The 25,172-nt window shown below is 39.1% G+C and overlaps 1 protein-coding gene and 2 long non-coding RNA genes across 3 annotated transcripts in view; 1 reads left to right on the top strand and 2 right to left on the bottom strand.

Moving 5' to 3' along the window:
* Window positions 1-20,239, top strand: part of LOC127535035 (dispanin subfamily A member 2b-like) — a 30,572-nt gene extending 10,333 nt beyond the window's left edge. The window contains exon 2 of the mRNA XM_051951792.1: window positions 19,807-20,239. Within this exon, the coding sequence (XP_051807752.1) occupies window positions 19,807-19,992 (186 nt within the window). The 3' untranslated portion in view covers window positions 19,993-20,239. The remainder of the gene's footprint in view (window positions 1-19,806) is intronic.
* LOC127535039 (uncharacterized) lies at window positions 2,897-3,636 on the bottom strand. Its single transcript, XR_007943671.1, has 2 exons — window positions 3,489-3,636; window positions 2,897-2,980 (listed from the first exon to the last, which is right to left on the bottom strand). It is a non-coding gene; the product is annotated as an uncharacterized LOC127535039 (long non-coding RNA).
* A 1,706-nt stretch (window positions 20,240-21,945) lies between the features above and the next one.
* Window positions 21,946-23,486, bottom strand: LOC127535037 (uncharacterized). The gene is made up of 3 exons (XR_007943669.1): window positions 23,255-23,486; window positions 22,419-22,526; window positions 21,946-22,259 (listed from the first exon to the last, which is right to left on the bottom strand). It is a non-coding gene; the product is annotated as an uncharacterized LOC127535037 (long non-coding RNA).
* Between the last annotated feature and the right edge of the window lie 1,686 nt (window positions 23,487-25,172).

Below are 25,172 nucleotides of genomic sequence, written 5' to 3'. Positions count from 1 at the left end.
TCTTGAACCGTGTGGTGAGGTCCTGTACAAAGAGTTTGAGCAGGTTGTGAAGAGTCTGAAAGCACAAGAAGAGCTGACTCATTAAAGGAGAAAACGAGCTATTGTTGCTTCTTCTGTCGCTCTGCACTTTCCAATTTCCTTAGGCTGAATATCAAGTTTACATTTTAAATGATTTACCGTGTGAGCCCAAGAAGACTTGAATAAACTCCCTCCATCCCCTGGACGCAACATATTTTATTACCAAGTTAAATCTTTTTTTTAAATGTTTTTGAATTTAAAATCACAGTTTTAGCATTGTTTTTTTCTCTTTGCTTGTTTAGTTTTGTCATCTGGGTGAAAGGTGCTAAACAAAATTGAATTGAAAAACTGACTAACTCATGATTGTGACAACAGAAGTATTTTCATTGTGATTTAAGGGTTTGTTTCATCTTTAAGGTTGGGGTTAAAATCTTGACAGAAAAAAAGATTAAAGAAATAAACTGTATTAAAAAAGCAATTAAATCTAAGGAAAAAACATTTAATACAATAAAACTTTAAAAGAAAAACAAATACAACTAAATGATATTAAACAGACAAAACATAGATAAACAGAACATACAAGACATGTAATTATGAAATTAAACATTTTTTAGACAAAAGCATTAAACAAAGATGAAATAGTTAAAACATTTCAAAATACAATTAAACAAGAAAAATATTAAACATTTAAAAAAATACAAAACATTTAATCAGATAATATACCTTTAAAAAGACAAAATGTTGAATTTAAAAAATAAATGTTTAATTAGAAAATTTTATTTTAAGGACAATAACACTTTAAATAGGAATTAAACAGAAAATACAATGAAGCATTTAAAAAGGAAATTTTTCAAACAAGCTGATAAAACATTTGAAAAAACAAACATTAAAAAGACAAAACATTTTGAAATCAAATCAGACATTTGGAAAGAATAAAAGGTGAGAAAAGAGCAAAACTAAACTTTTAAGAAGAATCAAACTAAGACGAAACATTTGAAAAGACACCAGTTAGACTTTAGAAGATCAAATTAAACAGAAGAGACAATAAAATGATCAAAAAGAGCAAAAACAGATAAAGGTCTTAAAGCCTTTTCTAGTCTGAAATGAAAACATCAAGTTGTTTCTTCAAACATTTCCTCTTTCTGTGTTCTTGGTTTGATTGTGGACAGATTTACTAAGAGCTCATTTCAGAAAACTGCTTTCCAGATAAAGTCTACTAGTTGAAGGCATCGATCAAACTAATGTTACCTTCTGATCTCCACAAACTTTGCTGTTCAGTGAAGAGAATCAAAGTTTGTTCAGGATTTCTAAAGAACTCACAGGTGAAGGTGTGAGAGAAGCTCATATTTATGTTCTTTTTTCATTTACAAATCTAAAACCCTTCACAAACACCTAATACGACAAAGTCCCAACTGGATCAATCATGAAGATGTCAGGAGGCCACAAGAAGGATAGATAGAGCAGAGTGAGATCCACAGACACTAACCCAGCAACCTCCACTGACTCAGCAACCGGAGGAACACACTCTATTGAATTTTGGTAGGTGCCGGTGTGGTGGGTCTGGCATGCATGAAAACCTCCACCAAAAGGAGGGAGCTGTCCCCTCCAGCCCAAGGAGGTCCACCCAGCCCCCCCGCAGGAGCCACCAAGCGGAGACCCAGCCCAGGAGCCCGGAGCGACCCCCCCCGACACAGCCAGAGCCCCAAGGCCCGCGCAGCAGAACGGGCCATAGCGGACCCCCACGGCGCCCCACCGGCCCACAGCCCCACCTCCCCCACGACCACCCGCCCCCCCATCCCCCCCCGCAACCCGATATATATATTTACAAGTTGTATTGTGCGAAGCTTGTGAAGTGATTCAAGAGGAGCGATCAACGGGGCCCCACCCAGCCAGGCGGAGGGAGGTGCGCGCGCGCCCAGTGCCCCCCCAAACACCCCCCCACCCCAACCCCCAACCCCTCACCCCCCCCAGCCCCGGTGCCCCAGCGGGCAGACGGCGCAGGCCAGGCCAGAACACCCCCGCGCACCGCACCCGGTCCCCCTCCCCCTACCCTCCTCCCCCTCAGCCCCCCCACCCCATCCCACACCCGCCCTCCCATCCCCCGCCCCACCCCCAGGGGGAGGGCGGAAGGCAGGAGAAGGAGGGGGAGGAGGAGACGACAAGAAAGGAGAGGACAGGCAGCAGAGCGGGAAGACGAGGGGGAGGGAGGAGGGAGGGGGCGAGGGAGAGGGGACAAGGAGGCGGAGGAAGACGGGAGGAGGGAGGCGAGGGGGGAAAAAAGGCAAGGAGGAGGAGGGGGAGAGGAGAGGGTACCACGGGGCACCCAGAGACCCACCAGCAGAGCCTTAGAGATAGTAAGAGTTGCGACACTCATGCTCTCGCAGCGGGGCGGTCACGTGGTTCATGTAAGCCTGAATAGTTCCAAACAGGCAGCGCTGTCATTTCCTTCTATGGGACTGAGAGCGGCGATTTCACGGTAAAAAAAAGGAATAAAATCACACCTCCAAGTACTTGTTTGATTATTAATTCATTGGAGTATGTATGTAAATGTCAGTTTTACATTTTGAGCCGTAAGGTGACATATTAAAGACACTTTTGGGGTTTTGGAGGGAATGTTTCACATTCGTGTTAGCATGGAAAATCGACTTTTACACAGAAATGTAAGATGATTGAAGATGTTAATTTTTGCCCAGCTGGATTATTGTATTTCCAGACAATGTCTATATTTCTCTGATTCACTTACCCGTAGTCTGGGAGTTATTGAAAAGCAGAGTAACAACAGTCCATTCAGCAGATAGTGTCCAGGCAGGAGTTGACTCACTATAACCATTTTAAGACATACACAAAATATATATTCAAGAATAACAACTCATTATGCTTTGATGAATGAAATAGTATGTTTTTATTGACAATGGGAGAAACAATGAGGGTCTTCGTGTCTTCAGTGAGGGCTCTCGGGATACTGGAGGATAGATAGATACGATAGATATTAATAAATATATTTGTTAAATACTTACAAGTATATGTTTATGCATTATAAAGGGTCTCATATAAAGGACGTAGTCTTGACAATTAAAAAGAGGTAGCGATGTAGCTAGGTAGCTTTCAAAGAAGAGCTAACAAGCACATGGCAATGCCTGAAAGTCGGTCATCTGCTAATATTCACAAATGCAGATAAATGTATGCACCACAAAGGGCTTCTGATATAATATAAAGACGTTAAAATTAAAAAGAGGTAGCGACTCATCAGCAATTAACCCGTCAATATATCCCTGGAGATAACTTCACAACTAACAACAGAGTTGAGCTAAAAAAAAAAGTAGCAGAAATTCGGTCGTCTACCAAGATAAAAAATATATATAATTACGCTGCGCAAATACAAATAAAGCTCAGCATATGCATCATAAAGAGCCTCTGATAAAATATAGGCAGTTGACAATTCAAAAGAGGTAGGCATTTCATCAACTTACCTCCACATATACTCAACGACCTGCAGTGCAAATGAACGGTGGCTGTCAGTGTCGAAGCGGTGCTTGGAACTAAACAAGCCTCCACAACCCGGAAGTAGACTGGAAGAAAGCGTACAACGGGACCCTATGGGAGTGTCGCAACTCTTACTATCTCTAGAGCTCTGCCCACCAGGACGGAACCGCAACAGCTAGCAAAAGAGCAACAGGCCATGCCAGAACAGCGCCGCCCCGAGCCCCCGGGCAACACCCCCGCACAGCACCCGCCGCGGGCACCGGGAGACGGCCGAGACGTAGTGCGACCCAGCAGAGACCCGGGGGCAGCGCCCGATCCAGACGGCCGCCAGGCCACCGCAAGCGCCAGGGGAACCACGGGAGGCCAACGACACCACACAAAGCGGCCACCCTCATGAAGAGAACACGACAGGCGACCCAGCCCGACCGGGGGCCAGACCCAGACGACCGCCGGGCTGCCACCCACGACATTTTTAGTCGCAGATGGCGACCTGAACCGAACCGAACCGCCCACCATGCCCCCCCACGGAAGCAGCCACCCCGCAGGACGCCACCAGCCCCCCACGACCCCCGGCCCCCGAGGCGACCCGGCGCCCGCCCAAACCGAGCGCCGCCCGGGGAACAAGGCCAACCACGTCGAGCCACAGGGGACAGCACCTGGAAGATTAGCCAAGCATGCAGTAACACCAAGCTAGCCATTCATGCATATAGACAGAGGATCCTGGGGAGTTGTTGACTGTAAGTTGTCGTCGATACGGCCCGCTCGATCCTGCTGACAGCGACTGGGTTCCTAACTGAAGACAATCATTAGTTACACAATGCCAACATACATAAGCAGCAACATATATTGGGGTGATGTGGTGGTTCTCGCTAACAGGCAGGCAGAGTCAGGTTACCAGGTTTAAGTTAAGGGAGTTAACATATGGTGACCATGTTTGTATAAAATTTAACTGATTTTTATTTGAAGGAGAGATTTTCTCCATTGAAATGTGATTTATTAGGAGGTTCAACCAGAGATTAATGTTCAGAGATTGCTTATTTTTCCAGTTAACAAGGATTGTTTTTTTGGCAATGGCGAGGGCTACAAGTAAGAATTGAGATTGTTTGCGTGGTAGGTCCGTTGTTGTTAAGTCGCCGAGTAAACACAGACTTGGAGATAGAGGAATCCTGCAGTTTAAGATTGTGGAAAGTTTTTCTGAGACGTTGGTCCAGAAATTTTTTACGGGGGTGCACAGCCATAGAGCATGAAAATAAGTATCAGCAGTGTTCTGGGAGCACTGGAGACAGATGTCGGAGTCGGAGAATCCCATTTTGTTCATCATATATTGAGTAATATGTGTTCTATGGAGGATTTTGTATTGGATGAGTTGTAAGTTTGTGTATTTTGTCATTTTAAATGCATTATCGCAAATTTGAGTCCAGAAGTCTGGTTCCGGAGATATAGATAGATCTGACTCCCATTTAGAGATGGGTAAATGTATTGTATCAGTGCTTAAGAGTAACTTATATATTTTAGAGAGGGTTTTAGTTGTTGTCGGAGAAAGCTTTATGATTGCTTCAGCTAATGCCGGCGGCCGGAGCGTGCTTTGAAGTGTTGGGATTCTTTTCTTAATAATATTTTTAACTTGAAGATAATTTAAAGAATTCCCGTTTTTTATTTTGTATTTTTGAAGCAAGTTTGTATATGACATGAACGTATTATCTGAAAAGAGGTGGTGGAGATGTGTGATTCCATTCTGCTCCCAAACAGCTAAATGGAGCGGCTGATTGTTAACTTGAAAATCAAGGTTGTACCAAATGGGAGAAAACTTACAGGGCTCCAATTTAGAGTTTGCAATTTCTAATGCCTTCCACCAAGCAGTCAAGGTGGAGGAAATCATTGGGTTTTTAAAACAGTTATGTCGTTTGATGGATGTTGTAATAAAGAGTATGTCTGAAAGTTTGATGCTATTGCAATCCTTCTGTTCTAATTCTAACCAACAGTTGGTATCTCCGGTAGGCTGTGTCCATAGAATAAGATATTGTAGCTGGTTAGCTAAATAATAATGCATAAAATTTGGTGCTTCTAAACCTCCTTCGGCTTTACTTTTCTGAAGAGTAGATAGACTGATTTTTGCTTTTTTATTATTCCAGTAGAATTTTGTGATAGCCGAGTCCAGCGACTGGAACCAGTTGGACGTTGGTTTGAATGGAATCATTGCAAAGAAGTAATTTATTTTTGGTAGGATTTTCATTTTGATAGTAGCTATTCGTCCCATAAGAGATATAGGGAGATTGTTCCAGCGCTGTAGGTCATTGATGATGTTATCCAGTAATGGGGAAAAATTTAAGTGAGCTGATTCAGATAATTTAGGTGAAATTTTTATGCCTAAGTATTTTAAGTTGCCTGTAGGGAAAGAGTAGTGAGGGTCCTGGTCTGCAGGACTCCATGAATTTTCTGTGATCGGAAGTAATGTTGATTTTGTCCAATTTATGGAATAATCTGATAACTCTGAAAATTTAGTTATTAAATTAAATACTTCCCTTAATGAAATAGCCGGTTCTTCTAAATAAAGTAATATATCATCTGCGTATAAATTAATTTTGTGTTCTGTTGCCCCAGAGCGGATTCCTTGGATCCTGACATCCTGGCGCACAGCTGTTGCCAACGGCTCAATGAATATCGCAAATAACAAAGGAGAGAGTGGACAGCCCTGTCTGGTGCCTCTCTGTAAGGTGAAAGTCTTTGAGGCGATTCCATTAGTGGTGACAGTCGCTTTAGGAGAATCATATAGTGCTGATACCCAGTGAATAAATGACTCTCCAAAGCCAAGCTTATTTAGAACAGCAAAGAGGAAGGACCAGTTAACTTTGTCAAAGGCTTTTTCTGCATCCAACGATATAATAACTGCCTTTTTGTCCTGCTGCTGTGACATGTTAATCAAATTTAAGAGCCTTCTTACATTGTTGGTAGAGTGTTGACCTTTAATAAAGCCGGTTTGATCATTATGAATAATTGTTGAAATTACTGTCTCTAGTCTAGATGCCAAGGCCTTTGCAATAATTTTAATGTCGGTGTTAATTAGTGATATCGGGCGATAACTTGACGGAAGGGTCGGGTCTTTATCTGGTTTTAATAAAAGTTTAATTGCTGCTGTGTTCATGTGAGGCCGTATGTGACCGCTGGTTTTAATTTCTGTTACTAATCTAAAAAACAGTGGAGCCAGCATTGACCAGAAGTGCTTCAGAAATTCGGCCGGAAAACCGTCTGGACCTGGTGCCTTACCATTAGGCATACTGTCTAGAGCACTGGACAGCTCATTTATGGACAGTGGAGCATCTAGGATATTTTTATGTTCAGTAGATAACTGAGGCATATTTAAACTACTGAGAAATGCCTCGATATGCTCAGGGTTGGGTTTGTTATTTTCTGAATACAGATTCCAATAATAATTGTAGAAAATATGATTAATTTCTTCTGGCGATTGCGTATACTCACCAGTTGTCCCTTTTATCGCTGTTATGAGAGATTTTTCCCGATTGCGTTGGAGTTGGTTTGCAAGAAATTTGCCTGATTTGTTATTATGCTCAAAGTTGTTGTATCTCAGTTGTTGTATTATAAACTCGGTCCTTTTGGATAACATCTCATCTAGCTGTATTTTTGTATTTTGTAATTCAGTCCATATCTGATTATTTGGGTTTGTTGTATATTCATCAGTTAGTTGTTTAATTTTATCTTCTAGATCTCTTTCTAATTTTTGATCTTGTTTCTTTTTATAAGATGAATATGATATAATTTTACCTCTAAGTACTGCTTTCCCTGCTTCCCAGAGTAAAGATGGAGATGAGTTTGGGGAGTCATTCATTTCCAGATAGTCTGCCCACTCTCTCCTTATGATCTTATCGAACTCTTCATCTTTTAACAGCGAGATGTTAAAACGCCATGTCGAAGGTGGTTTAAAGGTGAGGTCAGTTTGTAAGGACAGGGAGACTGGTGCATGGTCGCTGATAATAATAGGGTGTATTCTTGTAGAAGCTTTCTCGGTAATACAATTATTTGTAAGAAAAAAATCGATTCTTGAAAATGATCGATGCACCGAGGAATGGAAGGTGAATTCCTTCTTTGTTGGATTTTTTAGTCTCCAGCTGTCGCCAAGGCCAAAATCATCCATATATTCCTCTATTACTTTGGCAGATTGTGATTGCCTTGTACGTGTTGTGTTATTGGAGCGATCTACTAATGGATTTAGGACTGTGTTGAAGTCTCCTCCAATGATAACAGTTGAGTTTGCTGTTAAATCAGATAGTTGAGAAAAAAATGAATGAAAAAAGGCCGGATCATCATTATTAGGGGCGTACAAATTCCCAATAGTATATTCTTTATTGAATATAGTTGCCTGGATAATAATGTATCTGCCTTCTGAGTCAACTATTATGTCACTTAAAGTAAAAAGTAGCCTCTTATGAATAAGTATAGAGACTCCTCTTTGTCTACTGTTATAAGAGGCAGAATAAACCTGATTGAACTTTATGCCAGTAAGTGATTTTTCTTCAGATTTTTGTAGGTGGGTTTCTTGTAGGAGACAAATGTCTGCTTTTAATTTTGAAAAATGGTCTAAAATTTTTATTCTTTTTGCCTGTGAGCGAGTGCCACACACATTCCAGGAGACCAGAGTTAGTTTATGCATATAGACTGTTTAAGTTCAGCCTTGGATGTATATCTATGTGAGCTGCTTACTGGTATTGGTATGTTATGAAATAAACTCAGTCTGCTGATAACGTTGGATGGGTGTATAGCAGGGTTTAAATCTATGATGGATGTGGATAACAAGACTGTAAAACATGTCAAACGTGAGCACAAAAAAGCAAAGAACACTGGTGCCTCGACATATATAACACACAAAAGATTTACATAGGGAGTTTGTGTGGGGGGAGAGGGGAGGTGTGAGTTTAGGTGGTTAGGGGAAGCAGAGGGAGGGGAGGTAGACAAAAAGGTAAACAGAAGGGGGTCAAACATAAAACAGTGAGCCATTATTATAAGTAGCCATAGTGAGATTAAATACATATACATATATACATACCTATATATATATATATATATATATACATACACACACACAATATATGCATTATTTTATAATAAATAAACAAAGCTCTTTCGTTTCACCATACTGATCAGAACAGCCAGGGAGTGGTATTGGGGTCCCGGTACAGGTGGCCGTCGATATAAAGTTTATCTACAACCAAAGTAGACCGTTTACCCTTCTGTCTGCTCTATTTCAGTATGGGAAACAGTACCTTCCGCCGCTCGTTGATCTCTCTCGGGAATTGATCGTTCATTCCGAAAGAGGTCCCTTTAAGCTCCCGTCCTTTACTTTTAACTAATTCTTTCTGTTTAAAATGTTCGAATTTAGCGATAATAGGACGGGATTTATTGCCTCTACGGGCTCCAAGCCTGTGAACGCGGTGAAAGGAAATATTATTCACCGTTTCCTGGGGAATTTTTAAAGCCGTTGTCATAAATTTCTTAATTTCTGCCTCCGGATTATCTGTGGTGCTTTCAGAGATTCCTGAAAATATTAAATTGTCCCGCATACTACGGGATTGGACATCCAGTACAGTCTCTTTAAGCGCTTTATTCTCCCTTTTAATTGTTTCCAACTCGGTTGTAACTGCAGAAAAGTTGGAACGTAGTTCCGCGTTATCAAGTTGAAGCTCACTTACCTGTTGATAGGCGTTCTCCAAACTTACCTTCAGGTCTCGAATTTCGTCGCGGAGGACGCTGAGAACATCTAGCTTTTTATTTATAGACTCCAGGACATCAACCGGGACGTCCGTTGTAGCTAGGTCGTCCGTATCAGTCGAGGAATCGTTTTTCCTCTTTTTAGACGGATTGTCGCGGTTCGGGTCTTCCATGACGCAGTTGTAAAAATATCCGTCGATAAATCGCTCGAGGTCCTCCACGGTGGGTGGTGCTCCAAATCCGCAGTTCGAGTAAGGAAATATCAATAATTGAATGCAAGTAATGCGGTGATTAAATTTAATTTTGTTTAGAGAAAGAGCTAAGACTAGTGAATTCTATTTCAGCAGCAGGGCGCCGCCATGTTGTATTCCGAAATCTCACTGGCAGTCTCGCGAGAGTCACAGCATTCTCCTCTCCTGTTTGTGGTTTTACCTTCTGATCTCCACAAACTTTACTGTTCAGTGAAGAGAATCAAAGTTTGTTCAGGATTTCTAAAGAACCCACAGGTGAAGGTCTGAGAAGAACTCATATTTGTGTTCTAAATGTGAAGTAAAGACTCATGGTCACAAGTTTTAAGGCTTCTGTTAACCAGAAAGTTCAAACCAACAGAGAACTACTCAGGAACTTCTTAAATTTCTGCACTCCAAACCAACAGAGATCGACTGTGGGACTTAGAAAATTTCAGCCCTCAGACTGTGTAAAAGCTCAGGTCCTGAGGACTCGGGAGGTCTGGAGGCTTTGGAAAGTCTTGGAACTGAGGGTTCAACCCTCCAGCACAAAGGATGAAGTCCAGCCCCCTAAGAAAAACTGTCGAGTCGAGACACGAGTTAAAAAAAAAACAAAAACAGCAAAAAATAGATGATAAATGCGCAAAAATAGAAAAAATAGTTTCTGAGTGAGTAGTTCAGTGGATAAGAAGAGAGACTACCCAGTGGAAGGTCAAAGGTTCAAGATCTGCCAGTGGTGTTTTTCTTTGGTTATTTTCAAAAAAATTTAAGAAGGGTCTGGTCTTGAAGCAGCAACCTGCAGCTCCATAGACAAACACTTAACTCACTGAGCTACAGATGTAACAAGCAAAAATAATTTTGTCGTCCCTTTGTCCTTGTAGTTTCTGTTCCTAATAAAGTGACCACATGGGTGGAGCCAAGGCAGAGTCTGGGTGGAGTCGGGATGGAGAGTGGGAGGGGAGGTGGGTGGCGGCCACCCACCTCTACTCCCCCACCCACCGCCCACCACACCTTCCCCCACCCGACGAGTTTTTCGAAAATCTGAGTCTCGACGAATTTTCCCGAGTTTCTCGAGTTTCCACCAGGTCGGAGGCAGAACAAGTTGTCATGAAGAGGTGTTGAAGTTGGCGAGGATGGAGTGACTTTTTACAGAGACTAGAAGGAAGACGACTAGAAGAGCAGGTCTTGAACCAGCATCCCTACAATCCATGGAGTCGCCTCCAGAGAAATGAAGGAAGATCAACTTTTATCTACCTCCTTCCAACTTCCAACTTGATATCTTTACTTTGAGATTTTTAGCACCACAAACTTTTAGTATCACACTTTATTATCATTTATTAGGACTTTAATGGAATCCACCAGCAAATTTAGTTTTTGCCACTCATAATTTGCAGCAGACCCCTCAGATCTACTTCCCACTTCCACCTCAACCCATAGTCTCTGGGAAACCTACATGGAGTAAGAAACTCATCTGTCTTTCCTTAACTGCTGTCTGTAGTCAAATGTGAATGACTGACTCTGTAATGAAATCCATGTTTCTTAACAGTGTCATTGTTCATGGTTTCATGGTTATATACACACGTGGACAAAATTGTTGGTACCCCTCAGTTAAAGAAGGAAAAACCCACAATTCTCACTGAAATCACTTGAAACTCACAAAAGTAACAATAAATAAAAATTTATTGAAAATTAAATAATCAAAAACAGCCATTACTTTTGAATTGTTGATTAACATAATTATTTAAAAAAACAAACTCATGAAACAGGCCTGGACAAAAATGATGGTACCTCTATAAAAGATTGAAAACTATTTGACCAGAGTGACATGATTAACTCAGGTGTGTCATTTAATTGACATCACAGGTGTTTCCAAACTCATAATCAGTCAGTCTGCCTATTTAAAGGGAGACAAGTAGTCACCCTGCTGTTAGGTGAAAAGGTGTGTACCACACTGAACATGGACAACAGAAAGCGAAGGAGAGAATTGTCCCAGGACATCCGAAAAAAAATTATAGACAAACATCTTAAAGGTAAAGGCTATAAGACCATCTCTAAACAGCTTGAAGTTCCTGTGACAACAGTGGCTCATATTATTCAGAAGTTCAAGACCCACGGGACAGTAGCCAACCTCCCTGGACGTGGCCGCAAGAGGAAAATTGATGACAAATTGAAGAGACGGATCGTTGGAATTGTATCCAAAGAGCCCAGAGCAACCTCCAAAGAAATTAAAGGTGAACTCCAAGGCCAAGGTACATCAGTGTCAGATCGCACCATTCGTCGTTGTTTGAGCCAAAGTGGACTTCATGGGAGACGACCAAGGAGGACACCACTGCTGAAAAAAACTCATAAAAAAGCCAGACTGGAATTTGCAAAAATGCATGTTGACAAGCCACAAAGCTTCTGGGAGAATGTCCTTTGGACAGATGAGACCAAACTGGAGCTTTTTGGTAAGGCACATCAACTCTATGTTCGTAGACTCAAAAACCAAGCATACGAAGAAAAGAACACTGTCCCTACGGTGAAACATGGAGGAGGCTCAGTAATGTTTTGGGGCTGCTTTGCTGCATCTGGCACAGGGTGTCTTGAAAGTGTGCAAGGTACGATGAAATCTGAAGACTATCAAGGCATTCTGGAGAGAAATGTGCTGCCTAGTGTCAGAAAGCTTGGTCTCAGTCGCAGGTCATGGGTCTTCCAACAGGACAACGATCCAAAACACACAGCCAAAAACACCCAAGAATGGCTGAGAGAAAAGCGTTGGACTATTCTAAAGTGGCCTTCTATGAGCCCAGATCTGAATCCCATTGAACATATGTGGAAGGAGCAGAAACATGCCATTTGGAGAAGACACCCATCAAACCTGAGACAACTGGAGCTGTTTGCTCATGAGGAGTGGGCCAAAATACCTGTTGACAGCTGCAGAACGCTCACTGACAAATACAGAAATCGTTTAATTGCAGTGATTGCCTCAAAAGGTTGTGCAACAAAATATTAAGTTATGGGTACCATCATTTTTGTCCAGCCCTATTTCATTAGTTTGTTTTTTTAAATAATTATGTTAATCAACAATTCAAAAGTGATGGCTGATTTTGATTATTTAATTTTCAATAAATTTTTATTTATTGTTACTTTTGTGAGTTTCAAGTGATTTCAGTGAGAATTGTGGGTTTTTCCTTCTTTAACTGAGGGGTACCAACAATTTTGTCCACGTGTGTACATACTGATAGTGTTTTCCACATTGTTATTGTGTTGCACAGTAATTTAAATTGTGTATATTTTACAGATTTTATCTCAATGTGGAGTTTGTTCAAATGGCACCACAACAGACGTGATCCTTCATGGGGGAGCCTCTTGCTCACTGGTGCTGGGCTTTACAGTTCACTAAAATGTGTTAATTTCTGCCGTTGGTTCCACGCTGATCCAGTTATACTTCTGAGGATCCTGTTCAGACAATGACTTCCCATCAGACTGCTACTTCTTTTGCAGGTTTACCGCAAGAAATTTGACAGTTAAATGAATTTTATCTTGCAAGACTTCCTGTATTACAAATGCTTTTTTTGTTTGTTTGTTTTTACCAAAGACACCACAAGTGTGTTACAATTGCTTTTGCGCAACTGGTTCTTCTGCCCAGCCCAACACCCTTAAAAGGGAATCAACACTTGCAGTCACACATCATTCTTCAACAGATTTCTGCACACTCTATTTTGAACTACAGCTGAGCTCAGAGCGATGAATCCTCAAGGTTACTCGAGTGCTTCTGTTCCACTGCAGGGGGTGCCGTATGGACAGCCTGAAGGCCCTGGAATGGTTCAGCACACCACTGTGAACATCATCGCAGAGCCCCCAAAGGACCACATCATCTGGTCCATCTTCAGCTTAGTCTACCTGAACCCTTGTTGCCTCGGACTGGCAGCTCTCATCCACTCCGTCAAGGTGAGTTTACACTATCGGTCAAAAGTTTGGACACAGCTTCTGATTCAATGGTTTTTTGACCGAATTTTTTTATAGACTGTAGATTAATACTGAAGACATCAAAACTATAAAAGCATACATATCAAATAATGTTGGAAACAAAAAAATGATCACTTTCAGCATTAGTGTACAATTTAGAAAATAATAAAAATAAATAAAGTTGGGATTGTCTTGGCAGTTTCATCTCTCATGTGCCAAACTTCTCTTATTGCACATTAAAAAGGAAAGAAAAAGAGGAACACCTTACAATATAATCCATCCATTCTCTCCATCCATTCTCTATACACCACTTTATCCTCACTAGGGTCGTGGGGGTGCTGGAGCCTACAATATAATCCATGTCACTTAATTATCCATAAACTCCTCTTTGTTGCAATTTTTTAAAAACTAAAATATCAGTTCTTGCACTGATAGGATAGAGTTAGTGGGAAAAGATAGCTCTTCCAGCAGAAGGTTTTTCCAACAGTTTTGCTAACAAGTAAAGAAATCCTGAAGGCCATGATAAGCACTATTCAGAAGAAAGATAGGTGAGCAATGAGAAATATTGTAATTGAACATTTTACATGTTTTTAGACATAACAGTGTACAGACCAGGGGCGGCTGGTCAATAGAGGGCGCTAGGACGTCGCCCCCACTGTCACATCATGTAGAGTCACAGCCCTTCCTTTAATGAAACGTTTTTCAAATTACATTTACATGTATATCCTATGTTTTTAACAAGCAACATGGATAATAGAGCCTGTAGAGAGTTACTAAAATGTATGATTTGTAATAAAAAGTCAGATTACAAACGCCCGACGTTGTCTACAATTACTAATAGTGGACATAGGTATATGGCCGGGGCGCACTCATCTTTCCCCATTGACTCTCGTTATCACTTTGACATGCGCAGTTCGTTCCTCTTCAATACAAGAGACAGGAGACAGCAGGGTGCAGGCTGACAGCGCCCTGCTGAACACAGAGTTCAGGAGTTGCAATGGTGTTGTGGCTCTGTACCAGCTCTTCATGAGCAACAATCTTCAGGACACCTTCTCAGAGACTGTGTCTCTCCTGAAGATCCTCATCACGACTCCAATGACGACAGTTGAATCTGAGAGGTGATCAGGGGTGGACTGAACGTTATTTCATTCGATCGTTTGACCGAAGGGCCGGTCCACATGTGGGCCGGTGTGCTGGTATTTATTAAATAATTTTGTTTACTAGGCGCCTGATGCCCGTATAGCTCATCGGGTTAAGCAGGCGACCCATGTACAGGGGCTGGTCTCCGACGCAGTGGCCCGGGTTTGATTCCTGCCTGCGGCCATTTGCTGCATGTCTTCCCCCCATTTCCTGTCACTCTTCACTGCGACTATCACAATAAAAAAGGCAAAAAAAAAAAAAAAAAATTTTGTTTATTTATCCATATGCAGCCGAATAGGATGAGCGTCCAACCCAGGCGTAAACTAACCGTGACGTCACCCGTTGGTTTCAACGCCGAGAAAATGAAGCCCGGATTTTCGTACTTCCTGTTCGCCATTTTGGATTTTTTTGGAGCCAGTGACGTAAAAAGCGCCATCAAACAGACTGGACCGGAGAGCAACTAGGGGCAGGATTGGCTGAGGACTCTCTTATCCCGCCCACATTTTACCGCAGAGGCTTCTGTTGCTGTCTATCAAGTATAGCCACGCCCCCTGGCTCCGCCAACTTTAACGATTTATTTAAAATTCAGTATTGATTTATTTTAAGATCGGCCACCTGATCTCTCATTTTGACCATGAAAACTAACGGGAAAAAAATCCTGAGCTGTAGAACATCAGTCTATCAAATTTTATTTTTTCCAAAAATGAATTGGGGTCTATTGAGCAAAAGCTTTTTGGAGCCAACCCTAGCGGACGGCGTGATATTGCAAGTTTTTGACACTTCCGGGTGGGCTTCAATTCTGGAGCCAGATGCCACGTCCACTATATAGTCTGTGGTCCAACCATTCATCAGCCCTGTACAGGCACGCAGGCACGCAGGCACGCAGGCCCACATGCGTCACACACACGCACGCTCAGCCCCGCACGGGCCCTGGAGGTGCTTCTCAACACTAAAAAGAATCAAGACCTTCCTCAGGAACATGATGTCGCAGGATCGTCTTAATGCACTGGCCATGCTCTCTATGGAAAAGAAACTTGTCAGGGAGACCCCAGATTTTAACCATAGAATCATTGAGAAATTTTGTATTTCTCAAAGACAGAAGAGCAAAACTTGCATACAAAAAATAACACAGATGTAGAGGTGCTGGCTCTCTAAAATGTGAGGATTTACTTTTTTGTCATTTAATAATGTAAATAGAAATGTTAGTTGACACAAGTGGCACTTTAGACTGAAAGCCTGTTGATTTTCATATGTTCTGAAATCTGAAGAATTACTGTTTTTCTTTATTTTCATTGGAAATATTTAATGTTAGTTGACAGAAGCACTTTGGCCTCTAAGCCTAAGATAAGATAAGATAGGTTTTATTTGTCACATGCACAGTTATACATAGTATAATGCCTAATGGTTTCAGTATTTTTTTTTTCAGGCAAAGTGACACATTTTTATTGCTTTGATCTTAAATATGCAGATTTGCTGTTTTCTCATTGTCATGTAAGGTTGTTAATGTAAAAGTTAGCTCATAGAAGCACTGTCTGCTTTCTGCCTTATAGTTAAGTTTTTTTTAAACAAAATGTCCAATGTTTGTTGGTTTCACAGGTATGGATTTGTTTTTGTTTATTTGAGTATGTCAATATAAATATGTTGTTCCAAAGATTTTGCTGGACAGAAGAAGCACTTGGCACTCTTGGAAGCTGGAAAAATGAATTGTTTCTTTTTTTTTTACTTTTGAAGTAAAAAAATAGATTTGCATATTTATACATTCTTAATTTGTTTAATTATAGAAAAGGAGATTTTAAGGGTTTGTGTGTACCAATGACACCTTATCTGGAGCAAATCATATCAAACACTGGGGGGATAAATTCAAATTCACTAGCTGGTAACATTTACGTGCATTTAATTGTCTGTTTGACTCAGCAGTAGTGCTTAGGTGTACCCTCGTAGTGGTGCATAGTAATAGCACATCAAATGGCTGTGAACATAATTTACATCAATTCTTGTATTCCGGTGTTGCCGACTCTGCTATTTGGTTTGGTAAATTAAGTGGGCCCCCCCAAGAGAAAAATTCACCAGCCGCCACTGGTACAGACTAATGAAATGATTATGAGACAGAGGCTGTATGTTTTCAGGGGCAGTGTTCAGTTTCCTTGAGGTTGAAGATAATTATCTATCTACTTCTAAAACCAGTGTTCTCTGGTCGTTCCAGGCCAGAGACCGGAAGATGGTTGGAGATCTGCAAGGGGCCCAACACTACGGTTCCACTGCCCGCAACCTCAACATCGCCGCCACCGTCTTGATTGGCCTCATTTGTCTTATTGTCATTATTGTATACAGCATCATTGCTGGACGAATCAGTGCTATGCACAATTCATATGGCCGTTACGGACAGTAAACGTCACATTGTGTGAGGCTTGTAACGTTTCTATCATTTTACATCTTTATACTTACATGCTGAAACCAAAAAAAGAGCTGCATTTCATTGGTGTTACAAGAGACTGAAATGTATATTAATCTAGTGACATTTTAACATTTTACAATCTGAATTCTCATTTCCTGTCCTCTGCACCTGAGCAATTGTTTTATTAAACAACTTTCTGTGCCAATAAAGCTGTTTGTAGTTGCATACATGTTGGAACGATTTTCCACAAATGACAGTGTATTTTACATTTACACAGTGTTTATCGGAAACTCATAATGATCAGACTAAAGAACCTCCAGCTAGAGAGGAAACGGTGAGCAGGGTGTGTTCATTTATTTTAATTCTGAAAACATATTCATGTCCAAAGCTACTTCCCAGAGTCATAGACAACATCCATCCATTCTCTATACACCGCTTTATCCTCACTAGGGTCGCAGGGGTGCTGGAGTCTTATCCCAGCTGACTCGGGCGAAGGCAGGGGACACCCTGGACAGGTCGCCAGTCTGTCACAGGGCTACATATACAGACAAACAATCACACTCACGGGCAATTTAGAGTAATCAATTAACCTCAGCATATTTTTGGACTGTGGGAGGAAGCCAGAGTACCCGGAGAAAACCCACGCATGCACAGGGAGAACATGCAAACTCCATGCAGAAAGATCCCAGGCTCAGGCCGGGATTTGAACCGGGGATCTTCTTGCTGCAAGGCAAAAGTGCTAAGCAATATTCCACTGTGCAGCCCTCATAGACAACATGACACGGAATGTTTCCCAAATCTGAATACATATATAAATAATCCTGGAAGAAAGATTTCTGAGCTGAACTGACTGAGATAACAAAGACAGGTGGCACACAGCACATATGTACAAATAAAAGACTCAAAACTGAATCACATTTGTGTGTAAGTGAGGAATTAACTTCAGGTAGTTGGGCTTTGAACACATTTAGGAATGAACATCTTGTGGTTGCCATGAGCTGAACTAAATCACTCATTGATGATTGTGATTCCAATGAAGCAGTAAGATCATGTTTCCACCAGGGACACAGGGAAAAATAGTGTCCAGCACATTTTTTAGTTTGTGTTTGAGGGAATTTCTTGAGGAGGTTTACTATGTTCTGTGTGCCACAAGCTGATGAATGTGAGTGATGAAATCCTGTAACATCCACTGTCCACTTCCTCAACATTGTGTTCACGGTGCTGTGTTGTTCAGTTTGTTTCCTCAGTCATGTTTGTGATTCATGAGAACAGCTACAGATACTGCAATTACAGATAAAGGCTGACTAGTGTGAATGGACAAAATGTACTTTAACATGTCCTTCAGCAAAAGATGTTATTTTTGTCTTATAACACTCTGAAATGGAGCTAATCAGCATTTCCTTAACTGCTGTCAAATATGAATGGCTGACTATGTAATGAAATCCATGTTTCTTAACAGTATCTTTGTTCTGTTTCATGGTTATATACATACTGACAGTGTTTTCCACATTTTCATTGTGTTGCACAGTAATTTCAATTGAGTATATTTTACAGATTTTATCTCAATGTGAAGTTAGTTCAAATGGCACCACAACAAATGTGATCCTTTATGAGGGAGCCTCTTGCTCACTGGTGCTGGGCTTTACAGTTCACTAAAATGTGTTAATTTCTGCCGTTGGTTCCACGCTGATCCAGTTATACTTCTGAGGATCCTGTTCAGTGAATAACTTCTCATCAGACTGTAACTTCTTTTGCAGATTTACTGCAAGAAATGTGACAGTTCAGTGAATTTTCTCTTGCAAAACTTCCTGCATTATAAATGCTTTTTTTTTTTTTTTTTTTTTAACCAGACACCGCAAATGCAAGTGTGTTACAATTGGTTATGTACAACTGGTTCTTCTGCCCAGCCCAACACCCTCAAACAGGAATCCAGACTTGCAGGAACATGTCACTTCTTCAACAGATTTCTGCATACTCCACTTCAAACCGCAGCTGAGCTCAGAGCGATGAATCCTCAAGGTTACCCGAGTGCTTCGGTTCCACTGCAGGGGGTGCCGTATGGACAGCCTGAAGGCCCTGGAATGGTTCAGCACACCACTGTGAACATCATCGCGGATCCCCCAAAGGACCACATCATCTGGTCCATCTTCAGCTTTATCCACATGAACCCTTGTTGCCTCGGACTGGCAGCTCTCATCCACTCCGTCAAGGTGAGTTCATGCTACCAGTCAAAAGTTTGGACACAGCTTCTGATTCAATGTTTTTTTTGACTGAATTTTTGAATACATTGTAGATTAATACTGAAGACATCAAAACTATAAAAGTATACATATCAAATAATGTTGGAAACAAAAAATGTTCACTTTCAGCATTAGTGTACACTTTAGAAAATAATACAAATAAATAAAATTGGGATTGTCTTGGAAGTTTCATCTCTCATGTGCCAAACTTCTCTTATTGCACATAAAAAAGGGAAAAAAAGAGGAACACCTTACAATATAATCCCTTCCACTTAATTATGCATAAACTTTTCTTTGTTGCAATTTTTTAAAAACTAAAATATCAGTTCTTGCAGTGATAGGATAGAGTTAGTGGGAAAAGATAGCTCTTCCAGCAGAAGACTTTTCCAACAGTTTTGCTAACAAGTAAACAAATCCTGAAGGCCATGATGAGCACCATTCAGAAGAAAGATAGGTGAGCAATGAGAAATATTGTAATTTAACATGTTACATGTTTTTAGACATAACAGTGTACAGACTAATGAAATGATTCTGAGACAGAGGCTGTATGTTTTCAGTGGCAGTGTTCAGTTTCCTTGAGGTTGAAGATAATTATCAATCTACTTCTAAAACTCGTGTTCTCTGGTCGTTCCAGGCCAGAGACCGGAAGATGGTTGGAGATCTGCAAGGGGCCCAACACTACGGTTCCACTGCTCGTTCCCTCAACATCGCCGCCACCGTCCTGATTGGCCTCATTTGTCTTATTCTCATTATTGTATACAGCATCATTGGTGAACAAATCAGTGCTATGCAACATTCATATGGCCGTTACGGAGGGTAAATGTCACATTGTGTGTGTGAGGCTTGTAGCTTTTCTATCATTTTCCATCTTTATACTTACATGCTGAAACGAAAAAAAGACCTGCATTTCATTGCTGTTACAAGAGACTGAAATGGAACTCATCTTTATTTCTCTCGTGACATTTTAACATTTTACAATCTGAATTCTCATTTCCTGTTCTCTGCGTCTGAACAATTGTTTTATAAAGCAACTTTCTGTGCCAATAAAGGTGTTTTGTATTTGCATACATGCTGACTTGATTTTCCACTAATTACAGTGTATTTTACATTTACACCATGTTTATCTGAAACTGAAGATGTTTGGACTAAAGAACCTCCAGCTAGAGAGAAAATGGTGAGCAGGGTGTGTTCATTTATTTTAACTCTGAAAAGATATTCATGCCCAAAGCTACTTCCCAGAGTCATAGACAACATGACATGGAATAATGTTTCCCAAATCTGAATATATATATATATATATATATATATATGGCGTGACGTTTAGGAAATTATATATATAATGAAAGTCGATGTATATATAATGAAAGTCGATATATATATAATGAAACTTGATATATATTATGGCATGCCGTTTAGGAAATTATATATATAATGAAAGTCGATATATATATAATGAAACTTGATATATATATAATGAAAGTTGATATATATATAATGAAAGTCGATATATATATAATGAAACTTGATATATATATATAATGAAAGTCGATATATATATAATGAAACTTGATATATATATAATGAAAGTCGATATATATATAATGAAACTTGATATATATATAATGAAACTTGATATATATATAATGAAAGTCGATATATATATAATGAAACTTGATATATATATATAATGAAACTTGATATATATATAATGAAAGTCGATATATATATAATGAAACTTGATATATATATAATGAAACTTGATATATATATAATGAAAGTCGATATATATATAATGAACTTGATATATATATAATGAAACTTGATATATATATAATGAAACTTGATATATATATAATGAAAGTTGAGATATATATATATAATGAAAGTCGGAATATAGAATGTTCAGATTTTCATTCCATCTATTCAAAGTTTCATTCCATATATTCAGACTTTTTCCTACTGAGCCCTGGAAGGACATGGCAAACAAAACAGGAACCTTATTGGACATTTGCTCTTCAGATGAGCTCTTCTGTGATTATCTGTCTTCATGGTTGTCACAGGGAACGGCGACTACGTTTGAGAAAACAGGTAATTTTTAGAGATGTTTTGATTCTGAACACTGAACGTGTTAGCATTAGCTTAGCTACTTAGCTTCGACTACATTTGCATCCCTACATAGCTTAAAGGTTAAACACATGCATCATATGTTGATGATAATGATAATATCTATGTTTATCTTTATAGCTGGTCTTAAGGCTAATTACGAGGCAGAGGTCAGCTGCTGCCTGGACACATCCATGATCACGCCACTGGTGGGACACAATTGTACTGGATTTCAGCTGAAGGCTGCTGTTCTGTCCAAACTGAGACATTTTTATTGTGACATACCCTCCACTGTTGTTAGCTTTTGATTCAATAAATTTTTTTGAGATGAGGAAATCACTATTGCATGTTTCTAGTTAAATACCCTATTTTTATGATATATCACTAAAGCATGCACTTTTTATATTTCCATCAATTTCACCCAAAAGTTGAATAACTATTTGTGAGCAGTGTATGTAGACACATAATAGAAGCACATTTCAATAATATGTCTGCTGCAGTAGTGCAGTTTATCTACCTAGATTGGTGTAACAGTAAAAAACAACAACATATGCTACTGATGTTTCTGACTAAAATCTGCTTGAAAAGCACAACTGCTTATCTGTCAAAATGTGTGTAACAAAAGTGTGCACTGAACACTGAATAAAGTCTCTGTAGATTATAGACAAAATTTGCATCTCTCATCACAAATTTCTGTTTATTCACCCAAAGTGCATGAGTAAAATACAAAACAGGTGAAGTACTAAAAAAGATTTATTTTCTAGAAAAGCCAATAGTCAACAATGCAGTTTAATTCTGGGACAGTTGCTCCAGCACCGACGCCATGCGTCCCATCAGTGCAACCAAGGTTTTCATTCATCTTCTGGATGTTCTGGAGCATGGCAGAGGTCACGTCTTGGTGTCTTCCGATCTGTTCCAAGAACCGTTCCTCTGACCTCTCCAGATACTGCAGAGGATCCAAAGCAGCTTCCTGGTTCCCTTTTCCTGCATAAAAGCACCAAAAAGTACTAGTTGTCAGTAATTATTTTCTATTTTCATAAACACAGTTAACTTAAAGTAAATGTTCTATTTTGTGATTTTAGGATGGGTCAAAAGATAACATACTGATCATGTTGATGTCTGCATAGTCTAAACAGATCTTACTTGATTTGGTCTGTAGAGAGGAGGACGGCGTGGAGGAGCTGCAGGACGGACCAGTAAGCTGCAGACTAGTGCTCCTGGTAACTGGACCTCATCATCCAAGGCCGACAACTAAATAAAATGAACAAGACATGCTGTTGATAGCATCTGTAATACAAATGATTTTATCCATTAACTGATTTATTGCTTTGTCCATACAATGTTAGAAAGTGTTACAAATAATACCTGTAATAATTTCCAACAGTGATAAATGCCTTGTTTTATTTTACAACAAAAAACACCAAAAGCATCTGTGTATAAGAAATCAGTGCATTGGATTTCCACATCTGCAAAGCTAGAAAATCACACATCAGAATTTTACCTTGAAATTATGAAAATAGCTGCAGATTACCAGTACTCTTTACTTCATTGTGTTAACTTGATCATTTGAATCAGTTTTTTAGACTTGTATTACTGATACGAAACATAATCAACACATAAATTAAAATGTGTTCGCAAAGAGTTCACTGGTTCTTCAAGGAAAATTTCAATGATAACCATATAGTTCAGTAATATGAATAATGGGTCATTGTGTAACAGCGTGGGAGGTTCTGAATACAGGTCTTGGACTGAAATATTGCTGCTGCTTTCCTCCGGTTTTATAAGGAGTTGTTTCATAGCTTGTTAGCTTACCAGCGGCTAACTGGCTGGCAAACAATAGTTCAACGCCAACCTCTAATCAGTGATCCGGTGTCCGGACCGCGTTAGCTGGCGGAACGTTCATAATACTGATGTGGGACTGTTGCAGCTAGCGTATTCATAGTAGGATAACAGCAGGATGTTGGAGAAATAAAACTTACCATTATCAGGATCGCTGGTCTGCATGGCAGACTCTTAGCGCATCGCACTGCTTGAATGTCTGTGTATTTCAGGCCGATTTCAAATAAAACTCAATAAAATTCTCGTCCGGGTGAGTGTCCTTCATTGTCGCTTCGCCATACGGACATGTCCCTTCCGGGGCTCGGTAGGAAAAAAAGATTTGATATATATATAATGAAAGTTGATATATATATATATATAATGAAAGTCGATATATATATAATGAAACTTGATATATATATAATGAAAGTTGATATATATATAATGAAAGTCGATATATATATAATGAAAGTTGATATATATATAATGAAAGTCGATATATATATAATGAAAGTTGATATATATATAATGAAAGTCGATATATATATAATGAAAGTTGATATATATATAATGAAAGTTGATATATATATAATGAAAGTCGATATATATATAATGAAAGTTGATATATATATAATGAAAGTCGATATATATATAATGAAAGTCGATATATATAATGAAAGTCGATATATATATAATGAAAGTTGATATATATATAATGAAAGTCGATATATATATAATGAAAGTTGATATATATATATATATATATCAACTTTCATTATATATATATATCAAGTTTCATTATATATATATCGACTTTCATTATATATATATCAACTTTCATTATATATATATCAAGTTTCGTTATATATATATCGACGTTCATTATATATATATCAAATTTCATTATATATATATCAACTTTCATTATATATATAATTTCCTAAACGGCATGTATGGCATGCCGTTTAGGAAATTATATATATAATGAAACTTGATATATATATAATGAAACTTGATATATATATAATGAAAGTCGATATATATATAACGAAACTTGATATATATATAATGAAACTTGATATATATATAATGAAAGTCGATATATATATAATGAAACTTGATATATATATATAATGAAAGTCGATATATATATAATGAAACTTGATATATATATAATGAAACTTGATATATATATAATGAAACTTGATATATATATATATATATATATATATATATATATCGACTTTCATTATATATATATCAACTTTCATTATATATATATCAAGTTTCATTATATATATATCGACTTTCATTATATATATATCAACTTTCATTATATATATATCGACTTTCATTATATATATATCAACTTTCATTATATATATATATCAACTTTCATTATATATATATATCGACTTTCATTATATATATATATATATCAACTTTCATTATATATATATCAAATCTTTTTTCCTACCGAGCCCCGGAAGGGACATGTCCGTATGGCGAAGCGACAATGAAGGACACTCACCCGGACGAGAATTTTATTGAGTTTTATTTTGAAATCGGCCTGAAATACACAGACATTCAAGCAGTGCGATGCGCTAAGAGTCTGCCATGCAGACCAGCGATCCTGATAATGGTAAGTTTTATTTCTCCAACATCCTGCTGTTATCCTACTATGAATACGCTAGCTACAACAGTCCCACATCAGTATTATGAACGTTCCGCCAGCTAACGCGGTCCGGACACCGGATCACTGATTGGAGGTTGGCGTTGAACTATTGTTTGCCAGCCAGTTAGCCGCTGGTAAGCTAACAAGCTATGAAACAACTCCTTATAAAACCGGAGGAAAGCAGCAGCAATATTTCAGTCCAAGACCTGTATTCAGAACCTCCCACGCTGTTACACAATGACCCATTAATCATATTACTGAACTATATGGTTATCATTGAAATTTTCCTTGAAGAACCAGTGAACTCTTTGCGAACACATTTTAATTTATGTGTTGATTATGTTTCGTATCAGTAATACAAGTCTAAAAAACTGATTCAAATGATCAAGTTAACACAATGAAGT

Source organism: Acanthochromis polyacanthus, chromosome 8 (assembly GCF_021347895.1).
Source record: "Acanthochromis polyacanthus isolate Apoly-LR-REF ecotype Palm Island chromosome 8, KAUST_Apoly_ChrSc, whole genome shotgun sequence".
Classification (NCBI taxonomy): domain Eukaryota; kingdom Metazoa; phylum Chordata; class Actinopteri; family Pomacentridae; genus Acanthochromis; species Acanthochromis polyacanthus.
This window is presented reverse-complemented; position numbering and strand designations above follow the sequence as displayed.